This window comes from Pseudoliparis swirei, chromosome 13, assembly GCF_029220125.1.
Source record: "Pseudoliparis swirei isolate HS2019 ecotype Mariana Trench chromosome 13, NWPU_hadal_v1, whole genome shotgun sequence".
Classification (NCBI taxonomy): domain Eukaryota; kingdom Metazoa; phylum Chordata; class Actinopteri; order Perciformes; family Liparidae; genus Pseudoliparis; species Pseudoliparis swirei.
The window spans coordinates 8,114,605-8,139,060 of record NC_079400.1 but is presented as its reverse complement, the minus strand read 5'-3'; the positions used below and the strand labels follow the sequence as shown (position 1 = coordinate 8,139,060).

Sequence of the window (24,456 nt, the reverse complement as noted above, 5' to 3'; positions counted from 1 at the left end):
AAGACTCCTTCCATTATAAAGTACATTTCCTGTCCCGCATGATGCAGATATTGATTTAAAAGATCCTATTGAGACGGTCGGATCGCAATAAACAAAAGTTGGCAGAAAATGTGTCACAGCCATTTAGGAGGCAGCCTGCACGAGTTTAAAAAGGTATCTGACGACCAATAAATATGTCATCGTTACGCTAAGCTACCCGGCTAACAAGCCGGATGGAGCTTCACAGACCTGACATAATGTTCTAGTTAATACATGTAATTCCAAAGATGAGCTACTCCTTGTCACACTTCTCAATTGAAATACAATTTCTTTCTCCAAAGTAGGCATAGATTAAAAAAGAGAGGCTCGACAAAGAAGAGGCACACATGCACGTTCATCCAAAAGGCCCTTTAATTGATCTAAGTGATTAAATACAGGGTGAGGAAGCTAAGTAATATAGATTGTAGAATATCTTTCACTTACCTCATTTCAATTTGATCATTTAGGAGTCAAAGGGGATGGGAAAAAACAGGGACGATGAGGGAATATAAAAGAGTGGAAATGAGAAAGTGATGAACATCTTAATATAGGACAACTGATAGAGTTAATACAATAATAACAAATATTTAAGTAAATTGGGAACAGCTTTACAAAAAGAAACGATGTGCTAGAAGGTTGATTAGAAAATGCAAAGAGTGATTATAAACTTTTGTCATATATAGAATACACGAGTATGACACTAACAATCCTCCAATAACACATTTTCTTCATATCAATATAGTATTAAGATGCAGAATTGATGTTGTGCTGTACTGCAGCCTCATATGAGACCCAGTGAGGAAGAAAAATCCATGTTTAAGACACCTAGTGCTGCTCAGTGCTGTCCCGATACGTTCATCATTTTGCAGATTGTGTTCATAGGGACTGCTTTCACAAAGTCTCTGCTTACTCATCACTAAATGACGACTTGAAGGGTTTAGCTCCAAAACACTATATATATTTCAAGACGTTACCTGAAATGTATTGACAGATGTCTCATAATAATAATTGTATTCGAGAAAACTACTGCTCTTCTGTGGCTGGACTCAAAATGAGTTTTATTATTGAACGTCTGATTTTGGAATTAAACTCTTCAAATGCACGTCTTCCCATAATCTTGCTACAGTGGCTGCTTGTATTTGGTGACAATCCCTTATTCCTTCGCCATTCCTCCCCAGCTGTAAACAGTTCATCTACTCGACAAAACCCAAGACTGAATCCTACCCATCCACAATGAAATATACACAACACACACAGCAGGAAAACTGGTTATAGTTTAACCATGCACCAACACGTGGACTGTTGTAAATCTTAGTGCACATTAAAGCCCAGGAAACACACAAGCGTCGTAGGAAAGTGAGTAAAACCTGATGACCCCAGCTTCCCACACCTTTCTCGAGGATAAATTGGTAACAGTGCAGTCTTCATATCTTACTCTGGAATACATCAAAAAAGTCCTCAACATATGTAAAATGTGTGGATCCAAACTTCTCTTCTTCGCCATACAAGCTCACATAGAAAATCACACGTATTTCAAGTTAGAACTTTTCTCCCTCTTCCATGAATCGAACCACTTCCCTCTCTCCACTGCAGTCCTTTTTAAGAGTCTTCACCTCCGTTACTCCACAACTTCCATCTTTTTTAGGTCCTTTTGAACTCCCGTCAAACCTCAGACTCCAGACTGGACACCCGTCGCAAGGGACGCAGTACAAACGGGCTCCCAGCAGGCTGGCCCCCTGCCCCCTGACCTGCCAGCGCATCTGATCCAGTCTGGGAACCCTGATAGACCCCAAAGCCCCCATACACACTGTCCTGGTAGAGCAGAGCCCGCTGGCTTCCACATCTGCCGCCATCACAAGCCAGCAGCTGGCACACTGGGCCGGGGCTTGGGTGGCTGCCGGAGGCCAGGCTGTGGCGCTGCAGGTCTAGGGGCCCGTGGTAGAGGGGTAGCCCAGGGTACGAGTTCAGGTAGTGGGCGTACTGTCTGCTGAGCAAGCTGGTGGCTCTCCGTACCATCCCCTGCCCTAACCCAGTCCCATGTCGCACTGCTTCTCCGTACGTGGGCAGGTGGGTGGAATGGGAGTGGCGGAGCTTCTGGCCCTTCCGCCCAGTGGGCCTCCTCTGGTCCTTCCGTATGTGGAGGTAGGCCTGGTTCCGAGGGAGGCACAGGTTGTTTCGAAGTTGGGCAGGGTTGTAGGCCTTTGCCGGTGTGTTTGGTGTAAGAATGCACGGGAACAAGTCTGGTAGGGTGGACGGGGAATGGCTGGACAGGGATGACTGGGAGTCGTCCAGCTGGCGCATCTGCTCGCTGCCCCAAGTGGCTTTGAGGAAGGAGGGGCGGCGGTGCCTGCGTCTTCCTCTCAGCATCATATCCTCTGGGGGCCAGGAGCTGTAGTTCTCGACCCGAGGACACTTCCCCCGCCCCGGGTAGATGTTGTCAATGCTGGGGGCGGAGATGTGGTTCTCTTGGAGGTGGTTGGCTTTGAGCTCACTTGGATAGACGGGACTTTTGTCATTCTGTTCCCGCTGCCTGTGTTTCCTCCTCTCCAAATCCCCATCCTCACACTGGAAACTCTTGGACCTCCTTTTCCGTCGGGAGAAGCCTTGGACATGATGGTTTTGAAGCGAGGAGATCGGCTGAGAGGCGTAGATGTCAGGTAGCTGGAGATCTGTGTAGGGTATGTAGGGCGAGTGAGGATGGGTGTCGATGTACAGTCTCCCTGTCGTATGGTAGTGGTGCGGGTGCTGATGAGGAAGCGGCTCCCCCACGGCCAGATGGGGGCTGCTGAGGCTGGACACGGGAAGTGGCCGGTCGTACAGACAGGAAGTAGAGCGGGTCGGGAGCGTGTAGCGCAGCGGCGTGGGCCTGGTCACTCCCCTCTGCTGCTTCAGAGAGGAAACAGCGATCATCGGTGAGGATAGGGAGCAGTGGTTCTCCGTAATATAAGCAAATCCTGCCGACACGGTCTCCGTCGAGATTTGTGGAATACGAACAGGCAAGCTGCCGCTGTGACGACTGAAATGCTTTATGGTCTTGGTGGCGTTGTCCAGAGAGGTCTCGACATTGGCGGTGGACACCAGGTCCTTGGCAGTGCGAAGCATCTTCAGCATGTTTGCTTGAGCGTAGTTGGAGGTCAGGTCCGGTTTGTCGAAACCAGATGAACGCCCTTGATCCTCCACTCCGTTGAAACAACTGTAAATACCCTGAGAGATTAAAGAGGATGAGGAAGATTTAAAAAAGGAGGAGGAGAGAAGAAGAAGGGGGAGAAGAAAAGATCATCGGTAGTTAAACCAATAGGTAGCCACAAACAGTTTAACCTTGAATCAACCAAGCAGAGCTGAAGGGACACTTTCACAGAAAGAATTTCAAACCATTTGTGCATCTCAAGTGATGCTCCGCCCTCACTAATAAAACCCCACTGGCAGTTAAACAAAAAAATGATTTCATTCATATCTTATTTTATCAGTGAGGCAAGACTTAGTCACAAATTCATTATGCATTCTCCCGGGACCCAAAGAAAAACAGTTTAAGCTGAGAGGATTGCCTAAATAAATGGACACGACACACACACACACACGCACACACACCTACACACACACTCACACGCTTAAAGTCCCCTGCAGAACAAACCATCTCTGACAGCATGGACTAACATAGAGCCAAATCCTATGACTGCTCTCCGCTTACAGTTGGCTGGGAGATGCTGAAAGAGCCAAATTTAATTTGGCCCTTGGGGCCGCCCCATACGGATTAATGATCAGATAGTCATTTAGCCGCTAATCTGATGAAACCCAGATCCCGGCACAATAGTGTAATTACACGGCAGAGGAGCAGAGGAGGCTGGTGTCCGTAGACATTTCCCTGGCTGCAACTTCAGCCGGAGCGTTCTGCCTCAGTAGCCATGTTCCCAAACAATGGCTTCAAAACACCGGGTACAGATTTAGGCTAATTGCAAATAAACATTAAGCCTTCAAAGTGTGCAAACTGTAAACACTAACATTAGTGTTTTTTTCTTAACTCTGCCCTCCCTTCTCATTCTAAATAACAATGCAGTGCCATTTGAGATAATATGTTAACAAGACCCTCTAATGGCACCATGTAATGACATGCAAATTCACATCCATTTGAGCTTAATTATCATCACATAAAAGCCCCTTCATGTAAAACAGCATATTGCACAGAAAAGCAAGCAAGCAACCGCTTTGTTGTTCACACCAAAAGCGTTGCGAAAAATCACAACGCTTTTGGTGTGAACGCAGCGTAAGAGTCAAAATAACCAACCAGACAATCTCTCAATCACTCAAGGGAGCTGTTACTCAACTCCTCCCATTACACTCGGAAAATCAGCCACTTAAATAAATAACCAGTGGGAAAATCAGTGAAGCAATTTCTCAACCCGACTCCAATAAACCAAAAACAACTAATCTATCAAATGACTAATTTGCAGATCTCACCCTGCTAATGGCCAACAGGTAGTCATGTTTCTGAGACGTGTGGAGGGAGTGCCGTAGTTTCCAGTAAAGCAGGTGTTCCCAGGCAAAGACCAGCAGGCTGAGGCCCATGGCCACTAGCAGCATGTAGAAGACGCCCGCCATGTTGTCAATGTCCAGCTTGCTGCTCATCACTTCGTTCTTCTCGTTCTGGCAGATGCCCGACAACCACACCGTCTCCAAGCGCTGGGTGTCTCCTGGAGGGACGGAGGTCGATGGGAGGAGAAGGGGAAGAAAGAGATGGTATGAGATGCCTTGGTAGCTTACAATAACCTAAAGATAATAATCTCCGCTCTATTGTCTTGGATGTGCAAGTAGTCCTAAAACAATTACACACTTGTATATGTTGTCGCTCTGCACTCCCCCGTATTGGATCTTAAATGACACGGTGATGATGATTCGGAGGCAAAGGCTCTGCATCGACTGAAGTATGATCCACAGACACCAGCAGAGACTTGGCATCTTTGTGGGTGTTGCTCTGCCAGGCCACCACCACCAGCGCTTATTGCATAGTTCAGTCCATTCATGCTGTGTTCATGTCAAATATCAGCCTCCTTATCGTTTCTGGCTGCAGACAACTATTACTCCTTGCAACAAATCAGCTGTTGAGAGAGAATAACGTAGAGTGCTTAAACTCTTCATAAGCCGTTATTGCCACACTCCTTCTTGGGCTCCGAACAGGTGGCCACCTGTTGAGCTCCGCTCTCCCAAGTGGCCTCCGGGGAGCATTTTATCTCTCACTTGGCGTAAGTTGACCATAGACACACGATTTCCTATGTTATCAAGGAAAGCTCAAAGTGAGTGTGTGAGGTGCTCTTAAGCTCTCAGAGGGAGGATTTGAATTCCACATTGGCGGCTGTCATGGTGAGTGCATATGTGTGTACAGGTATAGGACGGCTATGTGTGTGTACTGGAGATAAACATATCCCTAACACTCCCTGCTGTTCTGCAGGATATTAACTCTTCCCTGGAAGCCCACTTCCCTGCTGACACAGCAAACACTGAACTGGACCAACGCCGCCGTGCCACGGTTCAACCGCAGAGTGCCAGTCAGACGGGATTAAACACCGGCAGATACAACACGAGGCGGTGTACAGTGTGTGTGTGTGCAGGCTTGGGTTGTGTATTATATATCCTGAAAGGTTCATCACCGTCTCCAAGGAACTGCAGCAGCGCCAGGTCAATAAGCCGCTTCCAGCGGGAGTCCTTCTGCAGAGCGATGCCGTATCCCGTGGTGGCGAACACTTTCCCGCTGCCGATGGTCACCAGCTTGCAGCCCTCGTCCTTTCCGGCCATGTAGTTCAGAACCGCAGCGTCGTAGATGAAGGCGTCCAGCTTCCTGCAAGTGAAGTTCGTCTGAGGGAATGTCGAGCTCTGACACAGTTCTTATTTATATCTCTCTGTCTTACAGGATCCTGCAGTAGCAGTGGCCGTGCATTCAGACCATTTCATACAAATTCTCTACCGCATACATGCAGGCTGCTGTAACTCTACGCTCATTTGCAGAGACTTCTTGCATCTTGCAGATTGGTAATCGATCACACTGAACATTTTGAACACTTTTTTTTCTAGGTTTTTTCACAGTTACATGTCATTTGTGAGCAGATACTGCTGGCCAAAATTAGCTATTTAGTACTAAACATAAAGAAAGATGTTCTGAGTGAAGATTTGAAAGTAAGTTGCAGCAGACGTGATTCTTTTCATCTCAAAATACACCCATCAAATTGGCCTATAAATCACAAATAGTTGCTAACATCACAAAGAGCGTCAAATCTCTGCCGTAGCACCAAACATCCTGATCGTTACTGCTGCAGCGTCGGCTGTCTTCACAGGAGGATCAGTTCAGTAACCTCTTTTAATTGTGTAACAAAGTTAAAATGTTGGTGGAACTGTACCCGGTTTTGAGGCTTTCTAGAGCTTCTTCCACCCCCTTCTGGTTGTATTTCATCATGTGCATGTGCATGTCGGGGTAGTTGCTGCGGATGTTCCTCTCCGTGCTCCCGTTCGGGACCGTCCCGAAGCGAAAAGGAGGGTAATGCTCATGTGGTTTCTGGAACTGTAAGGAGACACAAGATGAGAGGAAAGGGAATGGGGGAGAATATATGACAGATGAGGAGAGGGAGACAAGAGAATAGACGGGGGTAAGAGAAGAAGAAGTTTGACAAGGAGAAGGGGGGAGAGAGAGAGAGAAGGGAGTGAGGATAAAATGGAAGGAGAGGAGAGAGACTGAAGGGAGCGAGGGCAGAATAGGGGATGATGGTAGGGAGGAGGAGATGACAGACAGAAGAAGGCACGGAAATAAATTGATGAAAGAGTTGGTGATGAAGAAAGAATGGAAATCGTGACAAAGAGGAAGGGGAAAGCAAAGAGAAAAGGAGAAAGGGAAAAGAGTAGAAGAAAGTAAAGATGTGAGTGTGAAGAAAAGGGGGAAAGAGTAGCGAAAGGAGGGTTGGATAAGATGTAACAGGGAAGAATGAGAGTAGAGTAAGGAGTGGGGGGGGGGCAGGAAAACAGAGAGGAGGGAAGGAGGTGAAAAGAGAAAAAAGAGCAAATGGAAGGAAAATAGAGGATAATGAGAAGGAAGGAAAGAAGATAGAGAATGAGAACAGAGGAGAGGAAATGTAAGGAAAGAAGTAAGAGGAGAGGAAAGGAAAAGAAACGGGTAAGAGGAGAGTAGAAAAGGGGAAAGGAGAGGAAAGAAGAAAGGAGATAAGATGGGAGGAAAGGGAAGTAAACAAAAGGAAAGGAAGACATATACAAGTACAAAAGAGGAAATAAAGGGGTATAAGAAAAGAAATAAGATAAAAGAGGAGAATGAAAGGAAGGGAGGAGAGGAGAACATGGAGGAAGAAAGAAAAGAGGAGTTAAGAGGACATGCAAGGAGAAAGTAAAAGGTATACAGAAAGGAAAAAGGCAAACAGAAGAGCAAAAAGGGAACCAGGGTGAATAAATGAGAGGAATAAAGAGGACGAGGGACTACTCAGTTAATTGAAATCCAGTTTAGAGTCATACCATTTATTTTTTCACGACTGATTTAATCATCAGCCAAACTCCACGCCGTTTGAATGAACACCATTCAGCTCACCTCCAAGGTGAGTACATCTGACTTCAGTCAGCACACATCAGTTTAAATCAGATGATCCTAATCCAGTTCAATTTGTCCCCGATCGAAGTTCACATTTTGCGAGCCGACGCATTAATGCAGGACGAAGCAGAAATACGTCTCTCAGAGCTCAACTGGACTGTAAACAGGAAAGATCTGTTCAGCTTTGACCTTTTATGCCGAGCGCAAATGGATGGGCCAATCCCAACGTGAGTGGGTGAGTGTATGTGTGTGAATGTAATCACTCTCCAGCTGCAATGGCTTCAGTTGAGATGCTCTACTCCCCTTTTTAGGATTTTTTTATCAGCCATTCGATCAAAAGTAAGCGTCAACGAGTCAAGTTTAATACAATACCCGGACGGCCTGCGACCTAAAACCGTCCGAATCCTGTCGAGCAGGATCTCAGACTGCAGGGCAGCTGAGGTTGTGTTGTTGCGGGGTCATTTACATGAGGCCCGAAAGCTGTGGGCCATGAGGCATCTGCTTAAAGTTCATTATTAGTCAGCTGACACAACAACAGATCAATGAAGTGGCACTGCTGGAGTTGTTGTTCGCTATCTCTGAAGAAGGATACGCCTCCTTGTAAAGCTTCTCTGTGGACCCGTTTCCAGGCTCAGTGCGTGTGTGTGTGTGTGTGTGTCCGCGCGCAACATATTTAAGTGGTAGAAGAAGTCTGCGGGTGTTGTTTTTCCTCTGTGCCTCTTTGTTTTTAATCGCTTGACATTTGCCGATCTTTGTTTTGTACCAGTGTGAGCTTGAAGAGAGATGGAGACGGCACCGGGGGAATATCGATAGACTGACCGAGTCTACATGGGACTAGTGGAGACTCAGACACCATCTGTTTTGACAGAAGGCAGTAATTGATCAGCCATTCATGCCACGGGACTCCCCACTGATCGGAAAAGGACCGAGCTTTTGTGTCTCTTCCATTCATGCTCTATTAGTGGATGAGCAGAGAAAAGAAGAGGTGATGGAGCTGGATTCAAGGACAGCTCCACAAAGACAGCCTGCTCTCTCGAAGTCTGCGTGGACTTTCAATCGCCGCGCCGGCCCGCAATCATCCTGGTGTTGTTTATTCAGTCTCTTACCTTCTTGTCGGAGAGCCCGGACACCGTGTCGATGTATTGCTCCTGGATCATGAAGGCTGCCAGGTTGGCCGTGTAAGAGGCCAGGAAGATGACAGCGAAGAAGGCCCAGACCAGGACCATGATCTTACTGGTCGTTCCTTTGGGGTTTTCAATGGGGACAGAGTTGTTGAAGACAATTCCCCACAGCAGCCACACTGACTTCCCGATGGTGAATGTTGGACCACCGGGAGCTGAGGAGACAGAGGGATGAGGGTGTCAGGCTCACAGTTCAACATGGAGATGTTTTTAGCCCACAGAGAGAAGAGAGGGGGCTCTGGAGAGGAATTTATTTACATAACTGGCCTCAAGAATCCTAAATAAGACAGAGTCGTGCTCAAGGAGTAAGTCTTACGTTTTTCTTCGACATTTTGTTCATGTTCTAGTGGTATCCAGACATTCTAGTAGTTTGGGTCTATTCGCCCCGGTTTTGGGATCGCTACGATTTTAAACGTCCAACTTGAATACGAAGCAGGTGGATGGAGTTTCAGAAATTTCCTTTAAAAAGAATTCACTCCCAAGAAACAATAATTCAGTTTCTCTGCACAATCCAGGTAGCATGATCAGTTTTAATTTGTTTTTCTTTACCCACTGGCGGGACATCGTCAGGGCCTTCTCAACTTTCAGGTCTTAAAGTTTCTGTGTTTTCAGTTTGTGAAAATTAGTTGGAACATTTAGCTTTGCATGTTTTACTCAGTGTTGTTGCAAAAACCAAGATGGACTGCAAACATGTCCTCAAAGTAGTGGGAGACGTCCAGTGAATACTCCCACATCGGCAGTCAATGCTTTCAGAACTAGTCGACGTTGTAGGAATAAGAAGTGTTCTTGTCTAACACAGCTATGGTTACGGTTTGGTTGGGTCACGTATCGCTAAAGTCAGGGAACAATCACCGTCAAGGTGGAAAGAAACCTGTGATGACCGTCTGTATGAAAGCAGAAACTGTAAGACTCTCCTCTGTGTCTCCTCTCCTCATTGTCTCCTCTGTGTGTCCTTGATTGTTTCATTCCCTGCACCTGCCCTCAGCCACTCTCGTCTCGTTACTGTCATGTCGTACAGCTGTTCTCATGTCGTACACCTGTTTTCCCCCCTATATATTGTGCCAGTCTTTACCTCGTCTCTGGCTGGTTTGTCGTCTTTAATCTGTCTCCCCTGTGCCTTGTGTTGCTCTCTAGAGTAGTTTGCATTTCTGACCGCCCTGTTCTGACCCTGCCCGCCTGCCCTGACCTCCGATTTTCGTCCTACCCCTTTTTGGACCTTGTTGTTTTGTGGAGCCTTTTTTCCTCAGTAAAGAGTGTTTTTTCTTATCCACACCGAGTCCTCTTTGTTCCTCTGCACATGAGCTCTCGCCCCTCGCTGTCCGTGATGCGACCCGTGACAGAAACAAAGTCAAAATCTGCCTGAATAAGATGTTCTGTTGACCCGCCAGATCTGAAACGGTAGAATAATATTTCCTTCTTACTTGCATCCGAGCTACTAGTGGTCTTTTTCAATAAAAAGTAAATATATGCCGTTATACAATTATTAGCTGGTTTGGAAATGTTGACAATTGTTTCCATGAAGTAGTAAATTGGAGCAGAAATATAATGTGATAATATCTTCATGGCTAGACACCTCTAGACGTGAATCAAAACATATGTTGATTTTAATTTGGTGGAACAAACCTTTAAATCTACAACTTTTGCCATTGATGTGTTGACAATCTGTTGATTTTTTACTTTAAGTCATATTTGTTTCACCATGTAAAAAACATGTCAACAGTTCATTATGAGCCCTCTCGAGCCTTTCTGCTCGCTTCCAGCCTTTAGCCGCGTCCCCGTTGTTCTGTGCCGCCGTTGGTCATGGGCGGCGTCTTCATCAATCACACTTCGATTAGCGCGACGGCGAATGCTAATTCAAACGGTAAAATGACCTTTCGGACCCTGGGACGAGGCGCGCCCTGTCAGCGCTGCATCGTGGGATTGATGAGCCCTCTCACCGGGAAATCCCGTTCAGGAACTCTTACCGGTGCAGCGTGCAGGCTTTGTAAAATGCTAATTAAAAAAATATATGATATACTTGGGGAAACTGTGGGATCAATATGGACTTTACTTTGTTTGTTAACCTCTGTAGTAATTGTTCACTCCTCTAATCACCGACTGTACTCATAGGAGAAATACATTCTAACAATATAAGTGAAACAAAGAGGTTTAAAACTTACTTTTGCTTCATGGTTCATTTTTACTTTATTCTTATTTATTTTTAGGTTTTATTATTATGCATTCTTTCTTTTGAAGGTTGTATTTCTGTAAAAAATACCTACATAAAATATCAAGCATAAAAATAAAAAAGACTTACTCTTGGCGCTGACCAGGCTGCGGTTGTAGCCGACTGGACTGAGGAATTCAAACACAAAGACTGTAATGGCCACCACGGTCAGGCACATCACAAACATCATCACCCAAACTGCTGGGCTGTAGGGCTCTAGAGGAGGAGGAGAAGTGAAGGAACCAACATGAAGGATTAAAGTAAGTCTCTTTTGTACTTCCTCCTTCTAAACCTCAGCCTGTGATGGGGTCACCACATGTGGCAGGGGGATAGCAAGATGAGAAAATGAGAAAACAGAAATACACTGTCAAGGATTTTGTGCAGAATCTTCTTGTTTAGGGTTTGTAAAAAGGGATTTAGGTGAGTGTGTGCGGTACATAAGGCGATTTAGTTGTTATGCTTCAGTTATCAGCAGGATAAAAGCCTAATGGGAAGTTTCGTGGAGCGTCCGCAGAGACAGAACTCGTGAAAGTAGGCCGTCCTGGGAGAAAGCTGCGAAGAAGATGGCTGAAACGTATTGTACATCAAACTCCAGAATAATGAATGTTGTGACCGGTTTGAACTGACAAATGGATCCAGCAGGATTCTGCTTTCTTCTCACCAAGAAAGGCCGATGGGGAAACGGTCCCGTTGCTACGGGCAACCATGACGCTGATGCCCGTCTCGACGAACGGCACGGAGAAGTCGATGATTTCCGAACGCTCCTCGTTGATGGTGAGCGAGCCGATGGCCATGTCGGCTCGTCTGTACACGACCTGAGAGAGAAAAGACAGGCGCGCATAATGAAGTACTGGAGAGAACCCTCGACACTGCGGTCAGCGGCGTGGAAACACGCTTTACTGGATTTATTCATTATTTTGTGACTGTATTACTGAAAAAAAGGACCAATTGAGTATATTTTATCACAATTTCACAGTGTCCCAAACGACATGCCGCCAAATTCTGAATTTCAAGAGCAATCCGAACACACACAACATGGCATCTAGGACACGGCCCGAACGACGGCCGCTGCAGAGATGTGAAACATATTTGTCGTCACATCCGAGCAACCAGAGAGTGAGAACATGGCGATCTCGGGAGTGCTCACTCCCAAGCTTGCAGAGTGAAATGGGTTTTTGTAAATATAGCACCCACACACATATACACACACACACACATATTCACACACAGCCAAGCGCCTGCAGGCACAGAAACACAAGCATAAAGGCTCTCCTGAGGAACACCTGTTCGGGGCGTTTCACTTCAGATTCGGCCGTGTTTGATGTGGTTGGTGTGAGGGAGAAAAGTACGTGATCGCTCCATGTGTGTGTGTGTGTCCATGGCTTCACGCCATTGACCTAAATAAAAACCCATCAAAGAAAATCTCTCGGCCATGCAAGGCTAGTGTCACTGTGCTTCATTACTGCCATCCTCAAAACTGAACCACAATGCGGACGACGACCACAGCGGTACCAACGACTTCATGTTTTCCAATTAAAACGTGAGACAGGCTGAGGAAATATGACTGTTACTGGAAACCTGGTATCATAACAACGTTGACTCTTCAGGAACCCAAGTAGAAAAACCGTCTTCTTAAATCTTCATAACACAGTGCATTACAAATGAAGAAATACATTGTTTTATGTCATAGTATGTGATAATATGTCAGTGATGTCTTTACAGTTTTATGACCAACTAATAAAAAAAATTAAGTTATGTCTTACTTACTTTGTCGAGTGATTTTTACTACATTAATGCTACATCCATGGCTACATCAGGTATCTTTTAAAACGGTCATCTTTAATGATATATATTTATTTAAAGTTTTTATTGACCTCAACAGGATTATTTTACTTTACCCTCCTGTTACCTTTAGGGTCAATTTGACCCCATTCAATGTTTAATGTCGGTGTTCTTTCGGGTCAATTTGACCCCAGGCTGTTTTTCACTGTGTCAAACATATAAGAAATATCAACTTTTTTATATATTTAAAGGGCTATTTAGGTAGTCAACAAACAAACATAAAGTACCTCACACTTAAACTTGGAAAACAATATTAATTCTAATAATTTTCTGGAGGTTTTAATTGCTGGGGTCAAATTGACCCCGAGGGTAAAATATGTCAGTAAATATAAAGGTAACAGGAGGGTTAAACATTGAATGGGGTCAAATTGACCCTAAGGTAACAGGAGGGTTAAACATTGAATGGGATCAAATTGACCCTAAGGTAACCGGAGGGTTAAATACCTGAACGGTAATCCTCAACCAAAATTACACTACACCTCATTTGAAAGCCTTGTTCTTAGTCTTTCACATCCAACCTGGAAAACACCAGGTCCATATTCAGAGTTTATATCTGAATTCTCAGAATTTATATCAAGTTTGGTTCTTAAAACCGATAAAGTTATTATTGTTGGAGATTTTAATATCCATGTGGATGTTGATAATGATTGCCTTAGTGCTGCATTCATCTCCTTGTTGGGATTGGCTTTCAGAGAGAGAGAAAGAAACTCACTCACAGCTTTTTCCACACTGATCTTTGTTTCTACTTATGGCGTTGACATTGAGCATTTGAACGCCTTCCCACTCAGAGAGAGTACAGAAACCCACTCACAGCTTTGGCCACACGCTTGATCTCTTTCCTTTTATGGCGCTGACATTGAGCATTTGAACGCCTTCCCACAGAATCCTCTTCTGTCAGACCACAACCTCATAACTTTTGAATTTATACTACCGGTGTACTCCGTTAGTCAAAAGTTTCTACACTAGATGTCTAACTGATAGTGCTGTAGCTAAATTTAAAAAGCGATTCCTTCTGTATTTGATTGATACCACGTCTCAATATAACAGAGGACTCCTGGTCTAACTTTAGTCCGTCCCAGATTGATCATCTTGTTGACAGTGCCATAGGCTCTCTGAGAATGACACTGACCCGATAGCCCTCTGAAGAAGAAGACAGTGAGGAAGAGGAGGTTTGCTCCTGGTATAACCCTCAGACCCAAAACTGAAGCAAAGTCAGCGAAAGCTTGAACGCATATGGCGTTCAACTAATCTAGATAGTCTTAAAACATATAAGAAGGCCCTCCGTAATGCCAGAGCAGCCTATTACTCATCAATAATAGAAAATAAAAACAACCCCAGGTTTCTCTTCAGCACTGTAGCCAGGCTGACAGAGTCACAGCTCTGTGGAGCCGAGCATTCCTATAAACCTTAGTGGTAATGACTTTATGAACTTCTTTAATGAAAAGATTTTAACTATTAGGACAAGATTAATAATCTCTTGCCCATAACCAGTGCCAATTGTTTTCAAAGGAATGGCCTTGGAAACCGCTGTATGCCCTGGTGTATATTTGAGGATTTTCTCCTATCAACCGTGACCAATTATTTTCAGCAGTTTCTTTTAACACACACACCTCTCTCTTCCCCCCCCCCCCCGACGAGGCTGCTTAAGGCGTTTGCCTTTAATTGGCGGCTCTCTATTAGATATTATCAATGTGTCTCTGCTAACAGGCCACATACCACACTCCTTCAAGGTGGCTGTTATTAAACCTCTCCTGAAGAAGCCCCTCTGGATCCAGAGTATTGGCTAACTACAGACCGATCTAACCCTCCCTTCCTCTCCAAGATCCTTGAGAAAGTGGTCGCAAAATCAGTTGTCGACTTTCTACATCATAATAGTTTATTTGAGAAATTTCAATCAGGATTTAGAAAACACCACAGCACAGAGCGGCACTGGTGAAAATTACAAATGACCTCTTAATGGCAGCAGATAAAGGACTCCTCTCTGTCCTGGTCTTGTTAGACCTTAGTGCTGCATTCGACACCATTGACCATGACATCCTGTTACAGAGATTGGAGCAGTCGATTGGCATTTCAGGCACGGCACTAATTTGGTTTAAATCCTATTTATCAGATCGATCTCAGTTTGTATTAGTAAACGATGACGCCTCGATTAGTAACCACCAACGTTAATCACGGAGTTCCACAAGGTTCTGTGCTTGGACCAATTTTATTTACCTTATACATGCTTCCTTTGGGCAATATTATCAGGAAACACTCCATAAACTTTCATTGTTATGCAGATGACACTCAACTATATTTATCGATAAAACCAGAGGAGAGCAACCAACTCTGTAAAATTCAAGCATGTCTTAAAGACATAAAACATGGATGACCTGCAACTTCTTGATGTTAAACTCAGACAAACGAAGTAATTTAAATCGCCCTGAGCACCTCAGAGATCAATTATCTGGTGATGTGGATTCTAGACGGCATTGCCCTGGCATCCAACACCACTGTAAAGAATCTTGCCGTTATCTTTGATCGACTTGTCCTTTAACTCCACGTAAAGCAAATCTCAAGGACTGCATTCTTTCATCTACGTAATATTTCAAAAATCAGGCACATCTTGTCTCAAAAGATGCAGAAAATGGTTCTCGCTGCTCGCTACTTCGAGACTGGATTACTGCAACTCCTTATTAGCAGGCTGCTCTAATAAATCTCTTAGGTCCCTCCAGTTGATCCAGAATGCTGCAGCTCGTGTTCTCACTAAAACTAAGAAAAGAGATCACATCACTCCTGCACTAGCTGCTCTGCACTGGCTCCCAGTAAAATCAAGAATCACTTTTAAAATTCTTCTCTTAACCTACAAAGCCTTGATTGGTGATGCTCCATCATATCTTAAGGAGCTTGTCGCCATATTTGCTCACTAGAGAGCTACGCTCACTAAATGCGGACTACTTGTAGTTCCTAGAGTCTTAAAAGTAGAATGGGAGCCAGAGCCTTTAGTTATCAAGCTCCTCTTTATGGAACCAGCTTCCAATTTCAGTCCGGGAGGCAGACACAGTCACCTCGTTTAAGAGTAGACTTAAGACCTTCCTCTTGACAGAGCTTATAGTTAGGGCTGAATCAGGTTTGCCCTGGTCCAGCCCTTGATATGCTGCTAGGCTTATAGCTGCCGGGGACGTTTTAGGATGCACTGAGTACCTATCTCCTCTTTTTCTCTCCTTAAGGATGAATTTTCATCTCTCAATCACACGTTACTAACTCTGCTTTCTCCCGAAGTCCTTTTGACTTTTACGCTCATGGGTCATCGGACCCTATGGAGACGGCATAGATCCTATCTGCCTGATGGATCTGGGTGGTCGGAATTCCTGCTCATGATTTACGCCACTGTCCTGTTGAGACTCCCTCCCTCCTCCCCACCGCCATCTGCCTGATGGATCGTGGAGGTCTCCATCGTGGAATATGCCTACTATGAACTATTCATACACTCTGTCATATTCATTGAATGTATTTTAACTCTAAATCTGTCCTTCTGTACACATTACATCTATTGCATCTGTCCATCCTAGGAGAGGGATCCTCCTCTGTTGCTCTCCTCCAGGTTTCTTCCCTTTTTCTTCCCCTGAAGGGTTATTTGGGAGTTTTTCCTGGTCCGATGTGAGGTTTTGGGGCAGGGATGTCTATGTGTACAGATTGTAAAGCACTCCGAGACAAATTTGTAATTTGTGAAATTGGGCTATACAAATAAACTGAATTGAATTGAATAAAAAGTATTTACCACCAGTGTTCTTTAAACTATGTGTCAGCATGTCCCGATGTTTCTCTTGAGTGTAATTAGGGCGCATCGTAGCCCAAAGCTACGCAGGCCTGTTGATGAACATTTTTAAACACTTTGCTCTAATAATTGTCTGTCGATGGCCACTGGGCAACCGATCCAGCTGCACCAGCTGCTGCTTTCAGGGACTTATCCTCCTTTAAATAACTCAGCCCTCAGTCTCACCTCCCCAATCATGCCGTTCCAAGTCCCGCGGACCAGCTTGCCGTGTTTTCCGTTGGTGACGAGGTAGAGGTCATAGGAGAACTTGATGGTGCGGGACAGTTTCTTCAGGATGTCTATGCAGAAGCCCTTGCAGCACAGCTTGGTGTAGGAGTCCGGGTGGCCCATCGTACTGTCACGGGGGGAGAAAAAGTCACGCAAACAGTTTTTTTACCGTCTTGTGATCAAAAACCTCTCTCAGGCAGCCGGGACCATCTTTAGCTTCTCAGACTAAAGCTGTTGTTCTGCTTCGTTTCAGAGAGCGGCTGCTAAATAGTCACTGCCTCTCATTCTGACAGCGACCATTGTCTCCAGCCGTGATGTGAAGGGCAGGAGATGGCTGGTTCATTAGCTAAAATCAATGACTTTTAACAAGTTGTCGATGGAGATGGAGGAGACGCCAAAACACACACACACACACACACACACACACACACACACACACACACACACACAGGGGGACAGAGCCCACAGTGGATGCTTAAGGGACTGCGATGGCCTCTAATCAAAGGTCATTAAGGTGTGTAGTGTGTGAGAGATACTCACTTCCACTCTGTGGCCTCGCTGCTTAATGGGGTGGAGAAGAAAAGATACAGAAGTACAGGAGAAGGTGAACAAAGTAACATCATAAACATTATTAAAGACACAGTGAGAGCAACAGTGGATCAAGTTAAAAGCAGACGGATTGAAAAGGATAAACTTAAACTTAAAAAAAGAGCTGCCAGTGTGGAGACTTACAGTGTGTGTGTGTGTGTGTGTGTGTGTGTGTGTGTGTGTGTGTGTGTGTGTGTGTGTGTGTGTGTGTGTGTGTGTGTGTGTGTGTAATTGAGATAACCTCAGCATGCCAATGAGTTGGCATAGGAGCATGTGAGTGAATACATGATGGAGACATTGAGTGAAATTGAGTCAAGCGAGGAATTAACATTCCGGCTGAATATTTTCAACAGAGTAAGAGTTAATTTCAGACGCATTTAAAGTGTTTTCGAAAGGCGGGCTTCTTTCACAGGAGTCAATAGCTCTGATAAACGCTGCGTTAATTAAATGCAGCTTGAGCTGGCCACCTGTTGTCATGATACAGACTCAACTAACAATACACACACACACAAGCTTAAATTGGTCCGTTTTACTCCGTCACACACACACATGCAAGTAAAAGCATGCGTGTAGCTCAGTGTCCTTGGAGGATTAGCAGCAGTTGTGTTGTGTCGCGTCTACTTCATAAAATTCCCCGAAACTAGCGCAGCGTCGAGCGAAGCCCCACGAGGGAGTTAAACCGGAGAGAGGAGGGATCCTCCGGTGAACGGCAGACAGGAAACAACCAGACGAGGCCCGACAGGGCGGCGGCTTCAGTTTGCAGAGAAAGGAGGGCAAGAGCAAAAGAGGACAGATGGAGGAGGAGGAGGAGGAGGAGGAGGAGGAAATTGAAATAACCGCCACTGATCATGTAAGATTGATGAAGGAAACAGGCGACGTGAACGGGAACGCCGTCCCGCCGAATTCCATGATGATTTACAGTAATGAGACCTGAGGGATGTCAAAGACAGGAAGTTACACTGGAGGTCAACGTGGAGAACTGTGGCTTCACCTTCCAAAATCCACCCTCACAATTGAATTCTTTTAGTACCCGTACCCTAAATATGTTGAACCAGATGTATCCTATTCATGACATCACATATTAATATTTAGGATGACAATGAAAATATACACAATATATATACAATAAAATAACAGAGCAGGACAAATTCAATTGAAGAAAAATTTAATAATCAAGAAAGTTTATTTATTTTCTAATAGGAGTTGAAATAGCACATTTTCTGTAAAAATCAACAACTAGTTGTCTAATTAACGACTTCAGCATCTGGCCACTGAACAGTGTGCTACTATACAACATACTAGACTATTAACTGAGGCTCTTTAAAGTAAGACTTCTGCTCTTAATCGGCACAGAGAGGTAGGCTCAGCGTTCTGGCTAAGGAGGCCATCATCTGTCCAAAGAAAGGATTTTTTTAATGAGCAAGACAAAAAAGTCCTAATCACGCTAAACATCTGCTCAGCGGGGAAGCTGCTCAGACCACACAGCAAGATTAACTGATTTATGTAGCACAGCCCTCTCTCCCTCTATCCCTCTCTCTTCCCTTTGTTTGTTGGTTATTGTCCAAATGGGACATGCCAGCCTGAGAGAACGGGTGAAAGAGAAACAGAAAGACGGTCGGGTGGGATAACATTGTCCCATGATATGACAGATGACCCATGTTGGACAGATTAATCTTCTTTACTGGCAATCAATGTGCCACTGCACCCAACAGCAGCCGCTACATATCTCTCGCTATAATTAACGCGCCAGCATTGGCCAACTCATAACGCATACTGACACACACACACACACACACAGTTACATGTGGAATCCCTGAGGCGAACATGACATTTACTGGAGGAATTGTTTGTTTTCCGTTGTTTGGGTGATTAAAAGGTGATCAATCCGTGCATGTAAGACATTACATCTCAAATGATTCAACGCTGGTGATGGGGGAGGCAACATGTGAGGCTTGCTGGGTAAAGGCACACACACCAGGCCGACCGTCTGTCGCCCGAGTTTTTTTTTGCGTGACCCGCATCGTCTGCCCGTCTTCTTCTTATTAGGGTTTTGGGCTGTTGAATTTGTTGCGGAGAAGTAAGTAACTCTGATAGTTGGAGATGGATAAACGGAGGTGAGGAAGCAAAACCCCCGAAAGTCAAGAGAATTCAATTAAAAAAAATTAAAAAGTCATAATTAAAGGAACTTAAGGAGCATGGATACATTTAGCATGTGCCGCTGAAATCATTTTGATTTAATTAATTTAGTTTGAACATTTGAGGCAGCGACCAAACGTTCTTCTAAATATTAGATTGTTCAACATGATCATGAAGTGGCAAAGTGAGCCGGCGGTAGCTTTGGCAGGGTTCTACTCTCGGGTGATCCGTGTGCAGGAGAACAACAAAGCAGAATGGACACTCGCTCCTTCAGCGAGGACTACGTTAGAAAAAGAAAAACTCCAGAGCGCAGAGAGCAGCCGTAAAGGTTGAGGTGAACCCTTAAATAAATGACTAAATCAGTGCAGTGAGGTGTGCTGTGCTGTATTAAAGTTGCAGCACAAGTTGTGTCTGTTCTTGTGATCTTTTGGTATGCAGAACAATGTGTGCGTCCTCTGCTCCTTCCAAGGATCTATTTATCATGCATGAATGAGAGCACGACTCTTCTGGTCATAATTCAGACTGTTGTGTCTGGGAATCCTTTCCTTTGTCACCGTGAGCTGCCGTCAAGGGAAACAATTGGGAATAAACCGTGATTTGTTCTCAATAGATACATCCCAAATCATTATTGTTGTAAATTATCAATGAATATATCTTCGCAGATCAACAATAATATGTCGATAATCAGAAACACGTTGGCCACCTCAGGGTTTATGCATCACACTTTGTCTCAAACGGAATTTGCATAGAACCGAATTTCAAATGCAAAAGAGCTGTAAACATGAAGATCTTTGGGGGGTTACTCTGCGTTTACTTCCCATAAGTCCAGGTACAAATTATTGATGGAAAATAATCAGTGATAATATTCACAAAAAGAAAGTAAAGAAAGCCTCCTGGATAAATAAGTGCACTTAAAAACAACCGTCAATCCGAAACTCGGAGACGATTCACATCCGACGCCAACAACCAGAGATCTCAGGCACAAATCCCAAATTGTGAAATCCGAAACAGATTGCCTCCAGCGCACGAAGGCGCAATCCAACCTTGAATTAGAGCAATGAGCTCACATTTATCGTCTCAAAAGACAGACGCTCCTCATTTCGGCGTGATTCCAGAAAGGCCGTCACAGATTTGAAATGAGGATCACGTTCCCCGTTCGGTTGTATTTGTATCATATGTTTTGTTCCTGCGCTCCAGCGGAAACAATGAAGCCAAAGTGTTTGTTTGACAGAGTGCAATTACATTCATGCCAGACTTGTGCTTCTATTATGTGCGTTTGAACATAATGAAGACATTACGCATTCCTGATAAGCAGCGGCGAGGTAGTCGCAGGTAATAGCTGGTAAATGGCTGTTTTCTGCCACGCTGCGCTCAGTGTTTGACACCGGAGGTGTGTTTTTAAAGTGCGTAGACACTCAGCGCACACAATTACTCTGCGTTTAATGAAGTGTGGAGGTTTGCAGTGTCACAATAAAACTGGGGCAGAGGATCAGAGCGGGAGGGGGCAGATGTCTGCGTGTAGGATGGGGTTTCATTGCCTTCGCATTGAAAATGCGGAAGGTTGTGTTTTGATCGCCGCGTATTTATTTGTATGCGTGTTATTCGCCTAACTCAAAAAGTATTAAACCGAATCGCAGGAAATTTGGTGGGATGATTGGTTATTATCCGGGGACCATTTGATTAGATTTTGGGATCGATCGGGTCAAAGGTCAAGGTCAAGGTCATGAAAAGGTCAAAATCTTCTTGAATCGCATGAAATTTGGTGGGATGTTTGGTTATTATCCGGGGACCATTTGATTAGATTTTGGGATCAATCGGGTCAAAGGTCATGGAAAGGTCAAAATCTTCTTTTTACCATAGCACGGTCAATTTGTATCCAATTGGCATGCAACTAATGCCAAAATGTTCATAATGCAATGCCCAATCTTGTGATATGCGAAGGTATGCGCTCTACCGAGTGCCCGTTCTAGTTTGAAATGTTTGAATGCTCTCAACTCAAAGGTAAACTTCACCTTGAGATATGTAATAAAGTGTGTTATGTGAAGTCAGGAAGCCAACATACTGTATGATTGTATAGATTGCAACCAAGGCTCAAGTATGGACCTGGAGTTGAAATCTGCCAATAAGTAACCAGAATGATGAACTTGACCAACATTCAACGCCATATTTGTGTGCTTGACAGCCCCACGGTGTGTGTGTTTTACGTGTCTCACGCATTGTGCCGATGTAAGCAGCTGTGTGTGTGTGGTTGCGTGCACCTCTCTGTGCGATTGGACTGGCGCCGGCAGGGCACCGTGTTGCGGACACACGTGCCGGTGCCCGGGTCCACGTGCTCCACCATGACGAAGGGATGCTCCTCCAGCGTGGCCACGGTCAGGTGGCGGTCATCGGACACTTGCTCCAGGAAGCTGCCGTAGCGAGGCCAGACTGGGTAGCGAACCTGGAGGATCCCTCGAGCGTACGTACCGACCTGAGGGGGGAAAGCCAGAGACCGAAGCGTGAGCGTCACCGTGTTTGGATCTCGGCTTCGAGCTTCACATGATGAATTATTTGCGATTTCACTATTTTAAAAAAAAAGGAAATTTGCATGTGCTGACCTTGAGGAAGAGGATTTAAAGATGAAAGAGGAGTAGAGTTCATTAATGCATGAATGAGGAGAGTGTTTGAGTCAGACATTATGAAGACACAAAGCCAGACTATAAAACAAAGAGAAAACTGACTGCATGACATTAATAATACATCCCAGAATGTGTAGCTTTCAATCTGTGTCACTGTTCATAAATAGGATCTGTTCAAGCAATTTGTGCCATTTATTATCCGTGTTTTTATGTCTTTGTTTGTTTAAAATATTGGCTTTTGTAGAACTTTTGGAATCTATAAATAAATACACATTTGGGTTTCTAGAGTGCCGACATACCCCGTTTTGGTGGTCTGCCCAGATCAGAAAACATTGAAGTTCAACAAGCCAATCAAATGTGGCTCCCCTTACCATGTCACATGTTGCTCATTAGCATATCCCCCCCTCCCAAACCTGCCCCCTTCTGAATAACTCCACCCACGGCTTGAGCGAACCGTTGCTCCTTTAATAAAGGAAACATAAAATATTAAACGTGGTCACAAATCAGCAGTAAATTGTGTTTTTCAATATCAGAAGGAGCAACTTTGTACCGGGAAGCTGTACGATGTCACTTTGCACGATGAATAATCCCGTCGGTGTCGGCACTAAACTCAGTGAAACCCTCTCAGGACTGTTTGTCATATCAGCTCCACCTAATGAGCTGTGCTCAGCTCCGCCAGCGCTGACTTACTGCCTGTGAAACTCCTTCTCAGCTTTAATCAAACCGTTTTTTCATACGCTCAGACTAACGTTCCTCCTTCGTCATACATGGATGAATCACAACTGTGTGTGAAGGTACAGTGGGATGTGCAAGACGGTGATTTGTTTCTCTGCACCATCTGTGAATGACAGAAATGCTGAGAAGCCAGTTGTGAAGTCGTTTCAATCTGTCTTGAATGGGAAGTCTCGTCCCGTCATGGAGGATCTGAAGCAGAAGCTCTGTCATTCTCACTCTGTTGGGGAGGTGCCAAAGCTGTTATTGATTATTCCATATTGGGTAAAAGCACACTGTGGGGCTCTGGATGTTAAAAATCAAAGACATTTACTTTTTTACTCTTTATGTATCTGGTCCAATGAAAAAGGCCCAAATCGGATCTGAAAAGCTCAGATTCAACGTGACTAATTCCCTCTCTCTCTTATGAAAAAAGAAAAGAAAAGATGAGTCACATTTGCTCAAAATAGTTGGATTCGGGTCACTTTGGCCTGCAGTCTGAACGTAGCCGAAAAGTGTGAACCACTCAGATAGCGAATGTGAAGGAGAAAAGAAATCTGTGTTGGAGGCTCAGGAAAGAGTATCGTCAAGATATCAGGCACTAAAATAACAGACATTGACTTTATTGAGGAGGATGAATCCATGGCGTTTTGTGAAAGTGTGTTACCCGTTGTGTGTGTGTGAGAACGAGGATATCAATCCCTCGTTCTTTGTTACTTAGTCCCTTTCCCCCAATTAATTGAAGATGAATTATTTTGAGTTCATTGGAGGGTTATTCAGATCTCCTGCTGTGCAGAGAGCGGGGACTGGCTCCTAATTAACAATTGGAGAAATCCAGAGTGTGACGAGGCTCTTTTCTTCTCGTCAGACCTGTGCAGCTCATCCAGAATGACCCTCCGGTCCTCTCTCGTTTCCCGTGGCTGCTCGCATCCGGTTAGAAACTCTGTCTCTGGCCTCCGGGGCGCTGCAGGGGAGTCATTACCGAACGCTCTTCTCTGTGACAGAATGAGCTCTCCACTTAAGTCAGAACAGCAGAGTCAGTCTGCAAGCTGAAAAACACTTCAGACGACATCGCAGCAAAAACACAGAAAAAGCCATTTGTATTGTTGCGCTGAATATGAAGTGATTTGTTGAAAAGGGATACATCTCCAATTGTGGATGGTATCTCGCTCTGATCTCCTCAGCCATGTTGTCTGTGCTGCCCGCCTATCTTTCGCCATGAAGTTTGCCTTTCATCACGGCCAGAAGGTTTAATTTCATTATAAATGTAATATATTTTGAATTGAGAAAATGGTCAAGAAGCGCGTGTGCCCATTCATAAATAACAATAATCCAGTATTAAAAGCAGGTCGTCTGCATTTACCAATTGTCCTGAAACTATTTCAGAAAGAAAGCCTTGAGTTAAGAAATGAATAAATAGCTTGTTTCACGTCTGCGGCGTGTTTTACACATATAGACAAACTGTATTGATGTTGCATGTTAATGTCAGAAGGTCTTTCTTGTCTATTTTGGCTGTGAAGCGTGTTTTCTCTAATCTGTTAACACAGGCGCCAACA

General features: G+C 44.6%; 1 protein-coding gene across 1 annotated transcript in view; it reads right to left on the bottom strand.

Moving 5' to 3' along the window:
• Positions 1-368: 368 nt before the first annotated feature.
• LOC130203551 (glutamate receptor ionotropic, NMDA 2C-like) overlaps positions 369-24,456 on the bottom strand; it is a 48,225-nt gene continuing 24,137 nt past the window's right edge. The window contains exons 8-16 of the mRNA XM_056429841.1: positions 21,830-22,041; positions 16,806-16,974; positions 11,643-11,796; positions 11,072-11,197; positions 8,701-8,930; positions 6,405-6,565; positions 5,661-5,848; positions 4,474-4,706; positions 369-3,222 (exon numbers count right to left, since the gene is read on the bottom strand). Of these exons, the coding sequence (XP_056285816.1) occupies positions 1,681-3,222; positions 4,474-4,706; positions 5,661-5,848; positions 6,405-6,565; positions 8,701-8,930; positions 11,072-11,197; positions 11,643-11,796; positions 16,806-16,974; positions 21,830-22,041 (3,015 nt within the window). The 3' untranslated portion in view covers positions 369-1,680. The remainder of the gene's footprint in view (positions 3,223-4,473; positions 4,707-5,660; positions 5,849-6,404; positions 6,566-8,700; positions 8,931-11,071; positions 11,198-11,642; positions 11,797-16,805; positions 16,975-21,829; positions 22,042-24,456) is intronic.